Source organism: Eubalaena glacialis, chromosome 6 (assembly GCF_028564815.1).
Source record: "Eubalaena glacialis isolate mEubGla1 chromosome 6, mEubGla1.1.hap2.+ XY, whole genome shotgun sequence".
NCBI lineage: Eukaryota > Metazoa > Chordata > Mammalia > Artiodactyla > Balaenidae > Eubalaena > Eubalaena glacialis.
Genome location: NC_083721.1, coordinates 68,668,108 through 68,690,043, shown reverse-complemented (window position 1 = coordinate 68,690,043; position 21,936 = coordinate 68,668,108). Strand labels below are relative to the sequence as shown.

General features: G+C 36.6%; 1 protein-coding gene and 1 pseudogene across 4 annotated transcripts in view; both read left to right on the top strand.

The window, feature by feature from the left end:
- IQCB1 (IQ motif containing B1) overlaps positions 1-19,987 on the top strand; it is a 61,972-nt gene extending 41,985 nt beyond the window's left edge. For 3 of the 4 annotated variants that reach the window (XM_061194223.1, XM_061194224.1, XM_061194226.1), the window contains 8 exons: positions 1,211-1,389; positions 3,362-3,471; positions 4,079-4,188; positions 7,879-8,021; positions 9,637-9,785; positions 16,841-16,972; positions 18,453-18,609; positions 19,452-19,987. In XM_061194223.1, coding sequence (XP_061050206.1) covers positions 1,211-1,389; positions 3,362-3,471; positions 4,079-4,188; positions 7,879-8,021; positions 9,637-9,785; positions 16,841-16,972; positions 18,453-18,609; positions 19,452-19,681 — 1,210 coding nt within the window. In that variant the 3' untranslated portion in view covers positions 19,682-19,987. The remainder of the gene's footprint in view (positions 1-1,210; positions 1,390-3,361; positions 3,472-4,078; positions 4,189-7,878; positions 8,022-9,636; positions 9,786-16,840; positions 16,973-18,452; positions 18,610-19,451) is intronic. The other variant, XM_061194227.1, reaches the window with a different exon arrangement.
- LOC133093769 (pirin-like) lies at positions 11,486-13,671 on the top strand (annotated as a pseudogene).
- Positions 19,988-21,936: the final 1,949 nt, after the last annotated feature.

Below are 21,936 nucleotides of genomic sequence, written 5' to 3'. Positions count from 1 at the left end.
ACAGTGGTATAGCCAAAACAAATTCAATATTGGTTATGTCCAACATAGGTAGATGTTTACAGCAGGCAGAGAAATAAGAGTCCATGCAAAGACTTGTACACAAATGTTTATAGCAGCTTTATCTGTAACACCCAAAGACAAGACAACTTAAATGTCCACTGACAAGTGAATGTGACTTCTGGAAGAGATCTGGACTAGAACTATGGACTTATGAGTTAGCCTAAAAACAATAGTTAAAAACATGAGAGAAGATGAGCTCAGTGGAAAATATGAATAGAGTGAGAAAAGAAATGGGCTGAAAATGGAATCCTGGGGAGTAACCTTTAAGGGGTATATTGGGGAAGGGGAGCCCACAAAGAAGACTGAGAAAGAATGGTCAAAAATCTGTAAGTAGAGGATGGAAGAGGATCAGAAGAACATTTTATCACAGAAGCTGAATGGTAGAGAATATCAGGCATAACCTTTATGGTTACTTTTTCTACTGGATAAAAGTCATTTATATTGTTGTTGAGTAAGAATCTCTTTGCATTGCTCTCAGATAATAATCATTGCCATTATTTGCTTTCTACAAGCCAACATCTACTTTTACAGAATTGCAAAATATCCTAATCAGTAGTAAATGGATAATCAAAGGTACACACCCCTAGAAAATCACATACTCCTTGGTGGGGTGAGTAAAAGAACACCCAGTAATCCCTTTTGACTATTTCAATGTTTCAGGTAATTTTTCATGACATCGGTAATGCAACATGAGGTTGTTAGTGTAATAAAGGAATACTAAAAGAAAAAGTTCCTTCTATATTAAGTACATGATAATTGAATTCCTAGAACATGTTTGTCTTCGTACATCATTAAGCAGTGAACCATGTACTTAATGTCCTGTGATTTTCCTCTTACTATTGCCTTGAAGCTTTTGAACCATCTATTTACTATTTTGCACGTTTATCTTTCCTCCAGTATTTGATTGCAAGTTTCTTTGGCAACTTTGTATTCCTTACTTTACCTAGCATGGTGCCTTACAGTAAGAATTCAATTAATTGATTTAATGTGATGTATTCTTGGAACTAAGCTATCTGCTTAAACTACTGGTTATCTTCATGGATCAGGCCATAGGCATTAAGTTGCTGCACTTTTAATGTTTAATTTTTTGTGATACTTATGTGTCGTTTAGTAACGGTACATTTTTTATTTTTTTATTTTGTTCTATTAGTGGTGATTTACTCAGAATAGAAGGGAAAACCCTGAATTCAATTTTAGATGAAGTTGTTTTCAAACTTTTATCAACTCCCAGTCCAGTCATAAGAAGTACTGCTACAAGGCTCCTCCTGTTGATGGCTGAATCCCATCAGGAAATTTTGATTTTACTGAGACTAAGTGCCTGCTACAAAGGTAGTACATATATTCTTTCTTTTCTTGCAAGTCTCAAAAAGAACATTTTTATTGATGGTTTATGGAAAACAAAATACCTGTGTTTTTAAAAAGTCAATAATTGAAATGTGCAGATAAACTCTGTCACAGCAGATAACAATTCAGGGAAAAAACCTTTATGTAATCCAGCCATCTTCGTGTCTCAACAGATGGCATATGATACCTTATTGACAAGGTTACAATGAATATTTGCTCCCTCTCTGACAAAAAGGTTGTGTATTGAATATGCCATATAGTGTAGTAAAATAATGACCAAAAAGATCAGTGATCTTACCTAACTTTACTGAGAAAATAGAGCTGTACTTCAGAGATTGACAGCCCTTTTGATCTTTACATCAATTGATAATTACTCTTCAACTCCTATACTGCCTTTCCTCAAAGACAAACAAAAAATTTCCCTCACCTCCAAAATCAAACATATGTGAATAAAAAGTCTGAAAACTTGGGAAGGAAAGGACTCAGTGTTTTACCATTACCATATAATATCTTTCATTTAATTGAGCATTTACTATGTGTCAGATAACTATTCTTCATACTTTATGTGTATTAAAATATTTAATCTTCATAACAATCCTGTGAGATGTTTACTCTTATCCTCGTTATATAGCAGTGGAAACAGAGGCATGGAAAAAATGTAGGTGTTTACCCAGAATTACTCAGGTAGTTTTTTTTTTTTCAACTGTTAATCAAAGTTATATGTTAGCTTTGTTTTATTTCTTTGCTAGCCAGAGCCATGAATTCATTACAATATATTTTCTTATTCAGTATGGTCAAGAAGTAGTTTTCTAATTGATTAAATATACTTACTGATACAGGGTTATATTATATATAAAATTTCAAGAATTAGAATATAATGTGATGCATTTAATACCAAAACTATTACAATGGCCTTTAATCATTCTTGATGATTTGGAAGGCACTTTAGTGACTTATCTTGCATGAGTCATTACTGTGAACATTGTAATTATTTTATGTATTATAGAAATAGGGAGAGAAGTGCCAGTAATAAAACTGTCTAGATGATATTGTGCCAGATACACATTTTTTATTTCTGTAATTAGATTTCTTCTATAGAAATGTGAATGTACAACAGAGTTCATTCTAAAGGAATTTTATCTTAAGCTGTCTCCCTTTCTTTTCTCAACAGTAGAACTTACTCAGTTTCCTCAAGATATTTTACAATTATTAATACTGCTGAGAACTTGAGTCTTGAAGAAAGTATAAGACATGGAAAGACCCATCTAGTGGCTTCCCCAGTTGTACACTCCAAGGCCATTTTCCATTGCTTATGTATATTGCATACATACATTATAATACATCATTCCTCCATGCCCTGGAAATAGTACTTACTTTGTAACTTATATTACTACTCAGTTTTAATTTGGGATGAAAGTGCAGTATTTTAATATTATAGCACTTCTCCTATAATAAATGCTCAGGAACCTATTGATTTACCCCAAATTACATACATTACTGTATATTTTTATGTAATAATAACTTCCTTTAATTAGTAGTAACTAATAACCTGCTTAAGTGCTACCACAGGATAGGCATTTACTCAGTATGTATTCATTATCTTTTTTTAAATGTTTTTGTTTAAGGTATTTATGTTCAAAAAAAAAAAAAACAACTATATGTCTCTACCCTTTGACTTATCGCAGTGATTCCACTCTTCCTTTTTTTTTTAATTAAAGAGGTTGACTAGACAGATTTTGCATCAGATCTCACAAGTGAGCACATAAGAACTCCAGGACAGTGGAAAATCCTAAAGACCTCAATCTAGAAGTTTTTGAGAAAAGAAAAATCATGTGATTAATCTTGTTACTGTTTTCATTTGTTTCTAAACTAGACTTTTTAACCTCAAATTAATTCTGATTAGATAACAAAATCATATTTTATTATTAATAGTTGTGCCTTTGTTATTGCATTTCAGGACTCAGAAGTCTACTAAATAAACAAGAGCCTGGGACAGAGTTTAGTCAAGAACTTAGACAGCTCATTGGTCTTTTAAGCCCTAAGGTCTATCAGGAAGTAGAAGAGCAGGTATTAAATTATAAAAATAATTTGCATGATATTTACTAACATTTCAGTAAATATTTTAGTTTCAAAATATTGGCTAGTGGTAGTCTCTTGAATCTTTTTTTTGCTCTCTCTCCCCCTTCCTTTACTTATTTTCCCCTAACATCCAGAGCAGCCATAGTTTGATGGGAGAAGGAGTTGTTTATGGTCTAAATTTTTAACCCCAGAGCCTTTTTTTTTTTAACCTATACAAAGAGTCCCTCATACCCTTGAATCTTTGAATAAATGAAGCCAGGCATAGGAAGTGAAGCAAAGATGTTAAAGCATTAAATAAGCAAAACTATGAAATCCTTGTAATGGGAATGGAAGTGAGATTAATCAGGGAGAATTTGAAGCTAACTAGACTGTATCTTGAATATATTCTAGATAATGCCTAACTGAGCTTCCTTTGGGAGATCAGGTTTAAAATTCTTAGGCCTTCCCTGTCCTGGGCCTATGCAGATGTTGCCTCCTGCTCAGCTTATTAAAGATGGAGATTAATACTTGCCCAGGCCGGATATTTTAAGAAGTAAACTTCTAAAAAAGACTTTCCTAGAGATGTCTCTAAATTAATTCTGGCCTTTAATTTCAGAAACTGCATCAAGCAGCTTGCTTGATTCAAGCTTATTGGAAGGGTTTCCAGACTAGAAAGAGATTAAAGAAGCTTCCATCTGCTGTGATTACTTTGCAGAGGAGTTTCAGGTAAAAAATTGGGGTGAGAGGAATTATGATCTGAGAGGGCTAGATATATCTTACTAGAGTATAGCTGAGTGAAAACTTAGAGTTTGGGGTTTTTTTTTTTTTCTTTTTCAATATTCTAATCTGTTTCTTTCATTCTTGCTTCATACATTTCTGAGTACCAGCACTTCATTAACCAGATGTACTTTCAAAACCAAAGGACATAATGTAAGACAGGAATCTGATGTAACAAATACACAATCCAGTTCACTTAATAAGACTTTTTTGTGGGCCAGGCCTACAGAGGGAGCCAGTAATGGTCAATTATCTCATTAAACCCTTAAAACTAAAAATTGCCATAATTGTTCATATGTAATTATGGTAAAAATGTGTATGAGTACAAAAAGGTTTAAGTATGTTAACCTGATTTTCCTCAGTAAATATGGCATGGATACATATGGTCATTGAGATATGACATAGTTTGTCATTTGTTGCTATTTCAAGTAGACTAAAAATGAAATACTGAAGACATGGCCCAGTTTTTACATGACTAACCCATCCAGATTCTTAGAGGTGACAAAAAGAACACACACACACCACACACAAATGAGTTAGCTCTTAGGTCATTGTTGATAAATTAGAGCCATCTCAGAGGTGATTGCATGTAACCTAATTTAAAGCTAAATTTTAGTTCACTAAAGTGTAACTTGCATATTCCAGAAGTCAATGTTTTTTTTAAGAAAACTGAAACTATTCTTTTAATAACTGCAGCTGTGTTTCTCAGTTACAAATGTGTTTTAAAATAGTGAACTAAAATTTAGCTTTAAGTTAGGCTGCATGAGAAATCACCTCCGAGATGGCTCTACTTTATCATAAATGACCTTAGGAGCTAAGTCATTTGTGTCTGTGTGTTTTCTTTCCATTGCCTCTAAGAATCTGGATGGGTTAGTGGAAGGTCTTGAAGCCACTCTGGCTGTGTCCCTTAGTGGACATGCTTTTCATTGATAAAAGTTTCCTTCAGAGAAGACTTAAAAGATAAGTTATTAATATCATTGGGCATGAGTTTTGTTGATAGCCAAAAAAAACATTAATTTTTTAAGCATGCTTCAAGTGCCTAATATATGCCAGAGGCTGTGCTAGGTATTGGGAGAGTTAAACAGACTTGAGTTTGTATCCCTCCTCAGCAACTTATGGGTGAATGATCTTGGACAAGTTGCCCCACCTCTCTCAGCCTCAAATTTCCCATCTATAAGATGGGGATAATTGTCTATGTACCTCACAAGATTAAAATAATAGAAAGTTTTTTGTAGCATGTTACTGGGCACTTAGAATGTGGTAGGGAGGAAAATGCATATGGCACATTTTTTGCCCTTGAAGATTTACAAATCTAGTTAGGCAGGCAGATCTGTTAAGTAAATAGTACTCATGAGAGGCAAGTATAATCCATTCCAGCATTGCTCAAAGTTTGTCTGTCCTACTAGCTATTTCTTTACAAATATTAAAAAAGTTATTTCTTTGGTTAAATAAATTTGGGAAATGATGAATATTTTGAGAGTCACAGTGTATATTCTTCTATTCAAGAGTCTGAGATGTTCTTGGTATAGCTTTACCTTTGTAGTGAACTCAGAGTAGTTATCCCTTATGGATTCTTCCTGCTACCATTCTCAGCTGTGTATCGTCTTACATTTAAAGGTGCCCCTATGCCATGGATTCAGACCTTTAATGTTTAGTCTTACAGTAGTTGCCAAATTTGCCAGTTTACTTTTCTTTGTAATATTAAAATCTTTACTTAAAAGTATCCTAGGATTAAAGATTTTGTCCACTTAGAGGGGTATCTGTGGAATCTAATTAAGATTCCACTATTTTAAAATAGAAATTCCATTGCTTTATGTAACAACACCAGACCAGTTATAAATATATCCATTGTAAGACATTAGCCATGAAGCCAAAATTATTTAAATCTCACATTATAATGAGTTTTTAGTTTTTTAATCTCCAGTTTGCTCCAGGCTTCAGCACCTTTCCTCTTCTATTAGTTGCAACAGTTTATGCAAATTTCTTTTACTTCCTTTGTAGCTGGGCTTTCTGCCAAGGTTATTTCTGTCTCTTTGTGGTCAGGTTATTATCTCAGAGTAATTTCCCTCTCCCGTGTTTTTTTGGGGGAGGGACTGCCCACCACTCACAGTTATGGACCTAGATTCATCAGAGCTTCGGTCAACAAGAGGTACTCTTTTATAGTCACACCCTTGCTAAAGCACTTTCTTGGGGGTTTCTTCTTTATTTAATCACTTTTCATGGTCAGAAACTTTGTTTTCTGTTAAGTACCCTTTTCCTCAGCAAGGTTTACTGAAGCAGCTTACAGCTGCCTCACAAGCAGGAAAGCTCACAATTTACCTTCCTCTATCATGGTGCTGATACTTAGATATTTTAATTTTATTTGTTTTACTTTGTAGGGGAAGAAAACAATTTTTACCTCTATATATTTTAAGTTCGGTGGTTGGGGCCCTGAAAATTATACTGACAAAAACAAAAACAGATTAACAAGAGAAAAACAGTTTCTTAACATGTGTAGCACACATCACATGGAAGAAACCTGACATGATGCATAACTTAAAGGGGTGGTTAGAATTTGGGCTTATATAGCTCTCGCCTTCTGAGATGGCCCACACTCTGTGGAGTGTGTTTCTCCCAGGGCCGTTCTCACCTTTTGAGACAGACCACATTTTGTCTATGGAACATGTATTTCTCTAAATAAATCCACTTCTTACCTTAAAAAAAAAAAAAAAAAAAAAGAATTTGGGCCTATATAGACGTTAACAAAGAATAATTTATAGAGAAGTGACAGGTGAAAAGAAAAGGATTTTAGGTTTCTGAGGGCAGCAAACTGTGGGAAGGTAAGTATATTGGGGAAGGTAAATATATTGGGGAACTTATGGAAGATATGGGTTATTTGTGCAGGTCTATCTTAGCATCAACTTTCCATCTCTATGGCCATAAAACTTCCTTGGGAGGGGAAATTTAGGCAGTCCTCATTTCTCAGCTGTTTCTTCTTTTAGGCAGTTAAGGGATCCTCTGGGAAGGCTTCTTTCTGTGTTTCCTGATTCTCATTTGCCTCCAGCTCAAAACGATCTTTATGCCAGAGTGGCATATTCCACTACCCTTCAACTTCCCCCTTGAAACCGAGCTTAAGGGCATAACTCTATCTCTTCTTTGTTTGCCTTAGGGACAGTGATTGCTTCTTTGAAATTTTTATTTTTTCATAGTTTATAGAATTCCATCCAGTGAATGAACCAGTATTTATTTATATAACTCACTATTGTAGGACATATGGTTTGTTTTCAGCTTGTTACTGTTGTAATGCTATGGAGAACATCCTTTAACATAAGTCTTTACATACGTATCGGATTTTTCCTTAAGAAAATTATTAGAAATGGAATTAATTGGTTAACATTTTTAAGGCTTTTGATACATATTTTAAGTATTTCTTCAGAAATATTTTGATGCATGTATCCAAAATATTTCTTCAGAAAGGCTGTAGAGCAGCACATGAAAACTTATTTCATCATACTCTAACTACACTAGGAATTATCTTTAAAATTTTTTTTGCTGTCTGTATTTATATGATTACTAGTGAGGTTAAGCCGTTTTTCATAAATACTTCTTGAGTGGACATATAATTATGAAAATTGTGTGTACTTAATGTTTCCATCACAGATCTAAACGAACAAAGATGTTACTGAAGCTAAGTAGACAGAAGGAAGAAGAGGACCGCAGATTACAACTGCAACTTCAAAGGCAGAGAGCCATGAGACTTTCCCGAGAATTACGGCTGAGTATGCTTGAAATAGTTCATCCAGGTGTGTGGCAGTATCAATTTTATAAGTGTAATTAAGACTGATTAGGGTATCTTTTAATAAACCAAATTTCCTAGCTACCTGATGATTTATTTTTTTAAATGTGGACCTTTTCCCTGTTTCTCCTTTTTCAGATAAATCTTATTAAATCTCTTGAGTCAAAAAAAGTTACTATTTTTATTTTGATTAAGGCCTATTAGTTGATGATGAGCAATCTCTCCAGTAATTTTTCTTTTCTTTCAGATAAATTAGTGAAACATAAAATTTTATGCTTAAAGATATCTGTCTTTGACATAAAGAAAGAACCCCCTTGAACTTAAGTAAGGTGTTAGAATATTGCTACATTCTGCCCTCAGAACTCAGTACAAACCTTGTGACACCTCTTGCCACTTTTGACACACTAAGCTGAAATTAATATTAAAGTGTAGTCTGGGAGATGTGAGTCATTTCAAGATTCCTTTTTTGTTCTACTCCTTCCCCCTTCTACTACTCATTCCCAGTATCCTTCACTAGCCTCTTATTTCTCTCTCTTTCCCTTAAATACAGATGTTTCCCAGGGTTCCATCCTTACCCCATTATTCTCATGTTGCTCTTCCTGAGGTATCCCAACCATAACTGCAGCTTCAACTACCAACTGAGTGCTTAGCACTCTGGAATCTTGTCTGCATCCTCACCCTCTCTCCTAAGCTCTAGACCAGCCCTGCCCAGTAGAACTTTCTACAAACTGAAATGTTCTATATCTTCACAGTACCAATGGCTAGAGGTAGCTGTTGACTTGAAATGTGGCTAGTGCACTTGAGGATCTAAAATTTTATTTTACTTTCTTTAAATTTATGTAACCATTTGTGGCTAGTGCCTACTACATTGGACAACACAGCCCTGTAGCCAGCTGCCTATTGGTTAGCTTTACTTAGATATCCACAAGCATCCTCAAAACTAGTCATTATCTTCCCTCACTGATTTCCTCTTCCTGTAGTCCTCATCTCTCAGGTTATTGCACCAACAGTCTACTCAGTGTCCCATCTATGAGACATCCTAGAATTTTTTCCCTCCCTCCACATCTAGTTCACCACTAAATCCTATCAATTTTTGGTACTGTCTCTCAAATATATCCCTTTTTATTTTTACCTTCCGCCTTATTCTATCACTTAGCTCCTGTGAACCCTAGACTATATGCTGACCAACTCCCAGAAAGTAAAAAGAAAGTCACCTGTAGAACTAACTGAGTGACTAAAGAGAAATTTAGAACCACGCAGAGTAGGTAACATATATACACAATGTGCCTTTCCCTTTTGGTAGTACTGAATGACTTTCTAACTATTTACTTGTGGTTCTTTTTTCTAAATGTTCTTGCTATTGGATTTTTAGCCCTTTTCTCATTCCTCTGAGACAAAAAAATGATATTAGTCTTTTCTAAAGAAGATGCATAATCTGAGAAAGCTTTTGGAGCGTTTTGTTTCTAAAATCTTACAACCATTGTAAAATAATAGAATTGGGAAAATCAATATTGAAAAAAATAAAAGGACTGCAAGATTGTTGGTACTTTCATTGTCCTGATTCTAGAACTTGAGAAAGCATAGAAGTGAGTATGTTGTAATAGTGTTTGTTATCTTTTTAGGTCAGGTGGAAAAACATAATCGGGAAATAGAAGAGAAATCAGCATTGATTATCCAGAAACATTGGAGAGGGTACAGGGAAAGGAAGAATTTTTGCCAACAGAGGCCATCTCTTGTGGAGTATAAAGCAGCTGTCACACTTCAGAGAGCAGTGAGTCTGATTTAGTAAAAAGAGTACTGGATTAGGAGGCAAAGACATGGGTTCAAACCTGACTTTCCTTTTTACCTGCTGTAAAGTCTTAGTCAAGTCACTTAGCTTTTCTGAGCCTTAGTTTCCTAAAATGAGAACATCCTTATCACTGGCCAAAATGATTTAGACAGTCAGTCCTTAGTATTTCCATAGACGCTTGTACATCATTTACCAAAATGCAGTGTTATTTGTTAATTTTTTTCTTTCTTACTTAAGCAATGAGAATCTCAAGGGTAAGGAACTAAGTCTTATTTATTGTCAGCTTCCTGAATGTGCTTGACATATGAATGAATGTCTACCCTATCTTTTTCACTCAGTTGTTATGTGGATCAGATGACCTAATTTATGGGAAAGTATTTTGTCAATTGTAAAGTCCTATGTAGGAGCAGCATATCATATTAGATGTTTTTTAATATCCAGGTAATACATTAGGTATAATTAGATCATTATAATTCTTGAATTATAGAATGGTGTTCTTAAATGATGATCTTCCTGGGATTTATCTGGAGCATAGTAATATTTTATTGCCTTGGAAAAGCATAGTACAAGGCTGTCTATTTCACTTAATGACCAGTTTTCCTAATATCTAGTTATTATACATAGTTAACGTTCATATTAGGATTTCAGATCATGTAGCATTTAGTTTTATAATCCCTTATTGTTAAACTTTAGGTCAATTTCAGTTTTTCACAGTGATAGATTTTGAACAGTCTCCTTATTGATTTCTCTGATTAAGCTTTTACAAAGATTTTTTTAAACCGCTTAAAAAACAGAGTAAATACTAGGGAAATAGGAAGAGATGTCTGCCGCCTCCATCTTTCTCAGGCTCTTTTGGGGATTTTAGGCCATGTGTGCAACAAACAGTCCTGCACCATCACTGAATCACACCCACATCTGCTGTTTACCCTCTGCTAAGCAATGCCATCTAAGGATTAACCCATGGACCCGTGGATATCAGTGCCTTGGGTCCTTTCTAATACCTTTACCTCATGGGTACCGTCTTTTTTTTTTTTTTTTTTTTTGGCTGGGCTCCGTGGCAGCATGCAGGATCTTAGTTCCCCCACCAGAAATGGAATCTGTGTCCCCTGCAGTGGTGCAGTGGAAGCACGGAGTCTTAATTACATGTGGAAATGCTACTATTTTACATATATTGAGTTATGCTTATGTAACTCAGTACATGCAAAATATTAATTTCACCTGTCTTTACCTTTTTATTCTGCCTCCCAGAAAATTTAAAATTATGTATTTGACTCACTTTATATTTCTATTAGCACTGCAGATGACCTTGATAACAAAGAAAAGGAAATAATTATCAATTTCACAGAAGGAAGTTGGAATATCATTTCACTGAACTTATCCCTCAGGAGGAACTGGTTATTAGTGTCCTTGGCAGACAAAGGCCCGAACTGTTGTTTGCCTTCTGTCCCTCACTTTGCCTAAAAGAGAGGCATTGTTTCTCAGACAGATAAAAATCAAGAAAACCTTATGTAAACCTGCTAATTTCAAATTACACATCCTTACGTAAACAAGTTGGAGTTCTCTGTAGTGGTATAGTATTAGAATTAAATTTGAAGAATTAGCTGTCTTTTCCTTTTTAATGTTCCAGGATTTTCTTTTCTTGCTTTTTCATCTCTTAAGAAGCTCAGAAGGGGCCCCCAGGCATGCTGGAGTACCGGGTACCCATGGGGCCAGGCGAGGCTGGTGCCGTCGATCAGTTAGCAGGACCCGACCTTCCCCGGCCAGCTTTAGACTCCCAGGGGAGTCTCCGAGGGAGATGGCCAGAGATGCTTAAATGGTCCTCTGCAATTTGGTGCAAGTGGCAAATGACTTTTCTTTCTGCAGAGCACTGCAATCTGCTAAGCCTCAGCATGCTCTCATTTTAGCCTTTATATGGCATCCTGCAGGTTACCCTCTTAGTGCTTAGCTGGGAGCAGTCGGAAGGGGTTGGAGCATGGGTCCGCAGAAGCATTGGCTGACCTTAGTTTAAAAATCTGGATCCATTTTTACTGTTTGATGAATGTAAAGGCGGTAGACCAGGTGGATTTCCTGATCACCCACACTGAGGTTTTGAAACAGTGTATTACCTCCTGGAAGGGGGTTAGCATGGCCAGCGAAGACTTCTGTGGACATGCTGGTCAGTTGAACACAGGAGACCTGCAGCGGATGACCATGGGCTGGGGCATTGTGCATGCGGAGATGCCTTGCTCGGAGGAGTCAGTCCATGGCCTACAGCTGTGGGTTAATTTGAGGAGCTCACAGAAGATGGTGGAGCCTTGGTACCAGGAAGTGAAAAGCAGCGAAATCCCTAAACCCGTAAGGATGGTGTTACCATTGCTGTCATTTCTGGAGAAGCCCTGGGAATCAAGTCCAAGATTTACACTTACACACCAACTTTATATTTGGACTTCAGATTGGACCAAGGAGCAAAGCATTCCCAGCCTGTTCCTAAAGGGTGATCAAGCTTCATTTATACCATATCTGGAAACGTGCATATTGGACCTGATAACACACAACAAAAGATAGAACCTCATCACACAGCTGTGCTGGCAGAAGGTGACAGTGTCTAGGTGGAGAACAAGGATCCTGAGAGAAGCCACTTTGTCCTAATTCCTGGGGAGCCATTAAGAGAACCAGTTGTTGGGACTTCCCTGGTAGCGAGTGGTTAAGAATCCGCCTGCCAAGGCAGGGGACATGGGTTCGATCCCTGGTCCAGGAAGATCCCACATGCCGTGCAGCAACAAAGCCCTTGCGCCACAACTACTGAGCCTGCGCTGTAGAGCCCGCGAGCCACAACTACTGAAGCCCGCATGTCTAGAGCCCGTGCTTTGCAACAAGAGAAGCCACCGCAATGAGAAGCCTGTGCACCGCAACTAGAGAAAGCCTGTGCGCAGCAATAAAGAAGACCCAACGCAGCCAAAAATAAATAAATTAAATAAGTAAATTTTTAAAAAGAGAGAGAAACAGTTGTTCAACGTGCAAAAGTGTGCTGACCGCTAAAGAATCCAAAATGTGATTCTTTCTTGACTTGAAATTTTTGTAATCTTCTGTTATTGTCAGCAAGGTGCTACTAGTTTTCAAAAATGACTTAGACCCCTCATGTAAGGACACAGCCTCATATACTGCAGAGACACCAAAACTATGACAAGATTTGCCAATTTTTTTTTTATCAGATCAGTTCAGTTCTTGACATCAGCCAATGCTATTTAACTGACAACTACAGTAAATCTTTAAAGTTCTCATCACAAGAAAAAAAAATTCTCTATGTATGGTGACAGATGTCAACTAGACTTTTTGTGACAATCATTTCCCAATATATACAAATATCGAATCATTATGTTGGACACCTGAAACTAATATAATATTGTATGTCAATTATACCTCAATTTAAAAAAATAAAGAAGGTAAAAAGAACTAAAACTACAAAAATGGTCATGATAGAACCAAACCTAAGAATGTTTTGAATAAAGAGATTGCCATTGCTGATGACAGCCTGCAATGGATGAGTGAGATCTAATTGCATATGTTTATCTGAAGTTTGGTCTTTATAATCATACACAATCCTAAAAACCTGTTTTACAGTCCTCGAGGATCTGATGCTGGGAAAATAACCGTTTGCTATTCAGATATGCCTGAGTTTGTTTCAAATTAAGAACTACAGAAGTATGCACCATTTTAGTGGTAGAAGAAAATATTCTCGTCACCCAGAACTGTTTGAATGTCTCTTTTTACTCTAGGTTCATTTTTGATGCACACAAATGAAGAGATTTCTCAGGCCTTTCTTGATTTCAGAAATGTGAAAAATGGCTTTGAAAGAGCCAAAACCTGGAAATCAAAGACTGGAAACTAGTGACAAGCACAAGTGCAGGTCTGGCTGCCTTCTAGAATTTTCCATTTGTGGCATCCACCAGTTCAGTGCATCCAGTTTCCAAAGCTGACTTTGCCAATGCTTCTAAAGAATTCCACACTAAAGTGATAAACATGGTTTTTATAGCAATGTATGTGAGATATTTCCTGGCACAAGCAAATAAACCTAATTGTTCCTTCTTTAAAAAAACAAAAAAAAGAAGCAGCAGCTCAGAAGGAAGGTGATGTTTGCTGGCGTCTGCTCTCTAGAGCCAGAATGATAGCTAATTCTTGCTACTTGATTATAGCAGAACAGTATCAAATATACATATCTATTAAAGACCAACCACAAAAGCACTTACTGAAACAAACCAGTTGAAAAAATAAACATTGGGAGATAAATACAATTTCAGAGAGTCCTAAAATGACAAAGAATGAGGAAAAGAGACAGAGATGCCAAGGTGGACTTTTCTGATCTAAGGGCAAAAATTCCTCTGTTCTGGAAACTACTCTGAGTTCCCAGAGTAGCATCATAAGCCTGGCTTCATACTAAAAGCAGGAAGTAGAGGAAAGATAGAAGGAGAAGCAAGGAAGAAAAATCAAAAAAAGGGAAGAAGAGAAGAAAAGGAGAAAAATCTCTCAATAGGAGAATGTAAGCGCAGTTGAAGGCTCAAGTACTATAGTAAAAACAGGGGTATTAAGGAAATCTTTATACTGAATGTGAAAACCTCCAAGCCCTTTTTCTTCTCAGCTCTCAGTGCTGTCAGCCAGGCTTGTATCCTGTAAACAGTAGGTTGAAAACATTTTCTTTAGGAAATCTGAACAGCCCAAGGGAATAGTTATACAAGTACTCACAATGAGGTACTCCAATGAAACAGCCCAGTTCAGTAGCCCTATAAAGAAGTACAGAATAGATAAACCCTACCCATCTGCTCAGCATTTCTAAACAGCTTTTTAGTGCCCACTCTTAAATATCAGCTGAAAGTATCACTGGACGTCTGCAGGAAGCTAAGGCTGAAACAAATAGAATAAAACTACTTGGTGGAAATAGAGATATTGCAGGGATAAGAAAACTTTTAAAATGTATTATCTTCTCTGAGAGCTAAAAGAAAATAATACATGAAACAAAAACCAAGATGCTGGATAACAGGGAACAAATGGAATAAAATTTGACAGAAAAAAAAAAGACATAATAAAAGGGCTAGAAAAAAAGGTTTGGGAAATCTAGAGAGCAGGGCAAAAAGAAAACAGAACCAGTCTAGGAGGTCAAACATTTGAAACAAAGAAAGAAAAAAAAAAACCTGGAGGAGAAGAAATCAAATAATTTAAGATTTCTCAGAATTGAATATCATGTGGTTTAGATTAAAAACACTGAATGTCCAGTACAATGACAAAAATACACTCACATCTATTTCACATTATTGTGAAATACACTGGGGCGAAAAGTACTCCTCAACAGCATCATTGGAAGCTAAAAGATATTGGAGTAAGGCTGTCAAATGTTTGAGGGAAAATGATTTCCGACTAGAATTCTACATCCAACCAAACCATCAATTAAAGGTAAAGATAGACTAAAGACATTTTTATGCATCACAAAGTCTCTGAAACAAAGGAACAACCCAAGAAAGGACAACATGGAATCCAGGAAACACAAAGGAAAGATGAAAAGAGTCACCAAGATGATGGGGAGTGGGGGATCTCGGGATGACAGCTATGCACCAAGCATGGGGAATAATCTATCCAGATTGGAACAAGTCAGAAAGCTCCAGAATATGTGTATCTAAGAAAATTAATTTGATAGATTGCCTGATGTGTTTTAACGTATGAACAGTTAGGGCAGAAATTGTGATATGTAATCAGTGATAAATAGATAGAAAAATAAGCACAGGAAAATAATAGAGTTATTAATTCCAGTGAAAATAAAAATATGCAAGGAAGAAAAAGTAATCATCACTACATGGTTGAAAAATGAATAGCCTTTATGTAGTCATAATAGTGTAAACACTGAACATTAACATTAACTAAAATTATGATTTAATAATATTGGATATTTGGAGATATGGAAAGTATGTGTGAAAGAGAGCTAAGTCCTTACCTTTCATACGAGAAAGTCAATAGATAATACCTATCACTGAAAAAAATCACAAAAATGTAGATGGAGATAAACATCAGAAGAAAAACCTGAAAGAACTAAAGTTGCTGTCTTTGGGGGAGAGGTTTTTAACATTTCTTCTAAAACTGACACTTTAAACAATAGTTATATCAACAAACTTTTTGGAAAGCATCAAATAGTAAAATATTTTAGGTTTTGCAGGTCATACAGTTTCTTGGAACTATTCAACTCTACAGTTGTAGCCCAAAGGAAGCTGTGGACAGTATGTAAACAAATGAGCATGACTCTTGTTTCAATAAACATTTGTAGACACTGAATTTTGAATTTCACATAATTTTCACATGTCATGAAATACTTCTTTTCCTTTTGAACTTTGTAATCATATAAAATGTAAAAAACCATTTTTCAGCTGTTCAAAAACAGGCAGCAGGCTGGATTGACCTGTGGGCCATAATTTGCCAACCCTTGCCTTAAGCAATGTGAACATATAACTTTGATGAAAATAAAAACTACAAAGAAGGGAGAAGAGTGAAAAAAAAAAAATTGGGCAGAATAATTTCAAATGTGTCTCCACATCTTGCCTGTTACAAGATTTCTTATCAGGAATTCATTCTGAAGGACAGGAGAAAGCACATTCATTTACCAAGCTTTTTCTTGTATACCTTCTCCTTGATCTTTACAATCCTTTGGCTAAGTACAATTGGGATTCCTGTTTTCTGTAGACATAGAACCTGTCCTATAGAGATTGAATGACTTGCCCAAAATCAAACAGTTTTATAAGGGACTAGAATTAAGACTAGAACCCAAAGCTGATTTCCTATTTTTTTCTCTTTATTGCCTTCTGTACAAATAATACATGAATATATCCTTGTAAAATATTAAAACACTACAGAAGAATATAACAATAAAGTTATTGTCCTCTGTCACCCCAGTCACAATCCTATCTTTCTCCCCATACACAAAAGAGTTAACAACTGTTGTCACTATATGTTTTTACAGGAAGAAAATAGTTCTGTTAGGGAAGAAAAAATCACAAATCTTTTTTTTTTTTTTGTCCCAGGCTCTTAAATTCCTAGCAAAGTGCCATAAGAAAAAGAAACTATTTGCTCCTTGGCAAGGACTCAGAGAACTCACTGATGCATGCAGAGTTGAACTGAAGCAACAAGTGGATGACTATATCAGAAGACATCCAGTATGTAGGCTTTTGTGCCATGGTACCAGTGTTACATTATTGCAGTGGGTGATATTCACCAAAAAATAAGTGTCTCAGCTGTATATGTACATTTATTGTTGGCATAAGGTAATGCAGTTGCTTTACCATAGTCAATGGATTTGGCATCTTCTTATAATTACGTGGACCGTAGAGGTAAAGTCAATAGTAAAGGAGACTTCACTTCAAATTAGTGGTTTTCCATACTGCATCAGCAAGACTTCTTCACATCCTCACCAACATTTATTATTTTCACATCCTAAAGAATGTGAAGTATTGTGATTTCGATTTGCATTCTCTAATAATTAGTGATTTTGAACATCTTTTCATGTGTTTATTGGCTATTTGTATATCTTTTTTGGAGAAATTTCAATTCAAGTCCTTTGCCCATTTTTTAATCAGGTCGTTTGTTTTTGTGTTGTTGAGTTTTAGGAGTTCTCTGTATATTCTGGATATTAATCCCATATCAGATGTATGATTTACAAACATTTTCTTCCATTCTGTGGGCTGCCTTTTTACTGTTGATAGTGTCCTTTGATACACAAAACTTTTTCATTTTGATGAAGTATAGTTTGTCTGGTTTTTCTTTTGTTGTCTGTGCCTTCAGTGTCATATTTAAGAAATCATTGCCAAATCTAATATCATGAAGCTTTTCCTCTGTCTTTTCTTCTAAGGGTTTTATAGTTTTAGTCCTTCTGTTTAGGTCTTTGATCTCTATTTTTTTTTAATGCACTGTGTGTGATTGTGATGCATTCTCCTGTTTAAAAAAGAAGTGCTGCTTTAGCCATACTCTAATACAGCTGTTACTCTGTGGCTGAAAAGTAAGGTGTTAGCTGGAATAGGGCTGTATCCAAGATCCATGAACTGGAATATTTGAGAAAGCTGGGGTGTCAGAAGCTCTATCAGCTTCAATGTTGAGATTATTTCATCCTTGTCCAAACTAATTAGGTAAGTTCCTTTTAAAGTAGCTGACTAGCCAAAAGAATATGGTCCTTTGAATGATTTTGTCCCTTGTTCTGTGAAATTAGAAGCCGTTATAACATTATGGCTTAGATAAGTTTGGGAGTGGGGATAGGACAAGAAGTCAGGTAGTCTTACCAGGTGGGGCTAGAACAAAAGGATTGGTCTTGTTACTCCTCTTACAGGCCAGTATCTTTACCAAACCATTTGTAATTTTCACTATGATTCCTCAATCTTATCTCTTCTCCCAAAATACCATACTATGTGAGGAAGTGAGGTATAGCAGCATACCAAAAAGAATCTGGCCCACCTGCATTTTCATTTAAAGCTGCTTTTAAGAGGCTATTTAATGCTTGCTCAAGAGTACAAGGTAGATATCAACCATAACATTCAATTGATGAGAGACAGCTAAGCATTTTAGAACCTCTACTAAGTGGTTAAGTGAAACATGCTTTGATATATGTGTCCTTCATGTGACAATTTTTTTGTCCTTTGTTCCCAGGGCTCTGAGGTATCAGGTGTGATCAACAGGGAGCTCCATTCCCAAGCACAAGAACAACTGCAACACTACTTCATGGGCAGGGCTCTAGAAGAGAGAGCCCAACAGCACAGGGAGGCACTGACGGCTCGGATCAACACCAACATTGAACAGTTGATGAGTATGTGCTCATTCCATTTTTGCTTCCTAAAAGGAACAGCCTATGTAAGATTTTGTGACATCTAGATCTTCAGAAGGAAAACACCATTTAGTGGTCTATTAGCCCATCTCCTATCCTCAGAAATTTCTCCTTCTAGATCATATCAGCACACAATGATTTTAAATGATGCAGACCCCATAACCTTCTTGACTGCTTCCCTCAGCCTTGCGATCATTGATATGTGTCAACTCAGAAAAGTTATTAATTATAAAGATGCTGAGCCCTACTAGCCAGATTCTATTATATAGTATGAAAAGCTTTTTGAACATATTTTAAAAGTAGATGATGAGAGTGGTTATGGTGGCACTTTAATGAAGTGTTTTCACAAAAATTAATTCATCTGCTTCTCACAACCACTGGTGCATTTAATGAGAGATCCCATCCATGAAGCCAGTGTTAGTGTTTCAGATGGCCTCTGAAACACTTTTAGTATTTGTGGAGCAAAAAGGGCCAGGGTCCTCTCTTTAGTGCCATTACTTGCAAATTATGTGTTTTTGAATGGATAGGTGGCTGGAACTGAGCCTCTCATCTGTAAGGATTCTGCTATTAAAAGTTCCTGCTCTTTTAAATAAACCATCTAAAAAAATCTACCTCTTTCTTTTATTCTTTCCCTTTAAACGTGGAAGCGTGGGCTACAACTTGTGAATAGTCACATGCCATCTACAGCTGACAATAATAATAGACTCAGAGTTGGAACCTTGTTTTTGCCTGCTATTGCAGAGTTCCAACTCTGTAGTTTCCAAGTTCCTATTTGTTTGGTACAGAACTCTTCCACTCACCTTTTTATTTTCTGTTTACCACAGAAGCACCAAGTCTGAAGGAGGCAGAAGGAAAAGAACCTGAGCTCTTCCTAAGCAGATCCAGGCCTGTGGCAGCCAAGGCCAAGCAGGCCCATCTTAACACCCTGAAGCATATACAAGCACCCTGGTGGAAGAAGCTTGGGGAAGAAGCAAGAGATGAGATTGACGTCCCAAAGGATGAACTTAGTATAGAATTAGGAACTTTATTCATTGGTGGAACCAAACCCCCTTAAGGGAGTTACCTGGAGGAATGACAAATTATATTTCAAGAGATTATATTGGTTCTGCCTCTGACATGCTAGTAGACTAGCGTTATCCTAACTCATGGTTTTCCAGAGGTTCCTCTCCAAACAAGACTTGAAGGCAGTAAGCAGAGTTATCTTCTACCTCGATTTCAGTTCTTTTTCTTTTTCCATACTTCCATCCTTGGCCACACATAATAATTGGTATGGCTTTTATTATGGAACTAAACTCAGCATTGTATTCTATTGCATATATGAAATGTGATATTTCTATTTTTGTTTCTGCTGTTTTCCAACTAAAGGTGTTTTCTAAATAAATATTTTCAACAATTGTTCTGAAAAACTTGTCAGGGTTACTTCAGCTTTTCACATTTATTGATTTTTCTATTAATACAGGAAATGTGCTCTTGGCATTTATTACGGTGAGGAAAAGAAGTGGTCATTTGAAAGACATTTGACTATTTTCTACCAAACAGTGTTTGAACTCAATTTCTATCTTGTTATTTCTAAAAGGAACTACATTAAAAAGTCCTCCTAGGATTCAGTGCAAGAAAAATTTCTCCTGATAAAATTGCATTCTTTCTATTAAACTAAGAGAACTATATAACCCACTATTTGCATTTTGATTTGTCTGTTAGGAATCTCAGAGCTAAAACAATGCTTACTTTCTGTTATGATTCTCAATACCTACATGATTATTTGGTTCCAATTTAATAATTTCTGATTTTCCTGTTTATCTTTAACTGTGTTTTAATACCAGAAGCCACCTCTATTTGTGTTTGTGATAATATGGAATTTAAGTTAAAATCAATTAAATCATTGACTCCATATCATAAGGAACCTGGAGTGCGCTTTTTCTATAAATGAGTAGGAAAACCAGTATTTCTGGATGGGAAGACCAAATACTATAATGTTGTTCATCCCACCAAAGTTAGTTTAGTAAAATTCTAGTCAAGATTCTAATGTAATTTTTATTCATAATTGAAAATGAATAAAATTCATTTGTAAGAATAAGCAGATGAGAGTTCTGATTTCACTTAGAATGTAAAAAGCTCCATGAGAATGTTTCTTCCATCTTAACAAAAAAAATGCCAGGTAATCTATAAAAATCATTTTTCTTGAGCCTATCAGATAGTTGAGGCCTCAAGATAACCAAGTAAATTGATGGGACTCAGTATCTGTGAAATAAACCATTTCATCTTTTTTTTTTTTTAATTTATTTTTGGCTGCATTGGGTCTTTATTGCTCCACGTGGGCTTTCTCTAGTTGCGGCGAGCGGGGGCTACTCTTCGTTGCGGTGTATGGGCTTCTCATTTCGGTGGCTTCTCTTGTTGCGGAGCATGGGCTCTAGGCGCACGGGCTTCAGTAGTTGTGGCATGTGGGCTCAGCAGTTGTGGCGCATGGGCTTTGTTGCTCCACCGTATGTGGGATCTTCCAGGACCAGGGCTCAAACCCATGTCCCCTTCATTGGCAGGCGGATTTTTAACCACCGCACCACAAGGGAAGTCCCCCATTTCATCTTTAGTAGAGCACAAGAGACAAAGGTGGCTGGATAGGAAGAAATCAACTAAAATGTTAACAAATTCTTAGGAGTCCTAGGTGGTGCAGTGGATAAGGCTGCGCTTCCAGTGCAGGGGGCCCAGGTTCGATCCCTGGTCAGGGAACTTTATCCCACATGCATGCTGCAACTAAGAGCTTGCATGCCACAACTAAGGAGCCCACGTGCTGCAACTAAGGAGCTGGCTAGCCACAACTAAGGAGCCCGCCTGCCGCAACTAAGACCTGGTGCAACCAAATAAATAAATACATGTTTTAAAAGCAAAACAAAAAAAACATTCTTAAAGGCCAAGTGTGGGTAGCATGTCAGTTTAGAATATCTAGGAACTTCCGAAGGAGAAGTTAGACCTCTACCAAACACAAGAAAGTTTGGGAGCAGGGCAGACCTGAAGAGATGCCTTTAGTGGCACAGGCAAACGTGAAGTGATAGGCTGCTATTGGGTGACATGCCCAAAGACTCACCTGCTTTCCCAAACCCTTCTCTTAAAAGTCTTAAGCTGCTAGAGCAGGGGCAGCAAGCCCTGTTACCTCCAAGGCGCAGAGAAAATTCCATTGCGCTTAAGGAAGGAACAGAAACAAAACCTAGCTGTCTGTGTGTTGGGCGTGTGAGGTAGCGAACAGTCTAGCCCCCAGATACAAGTAGAGATCCAGTGTTGCTGAGGGCGGGATAGAAATAAAAACCCTCTCTC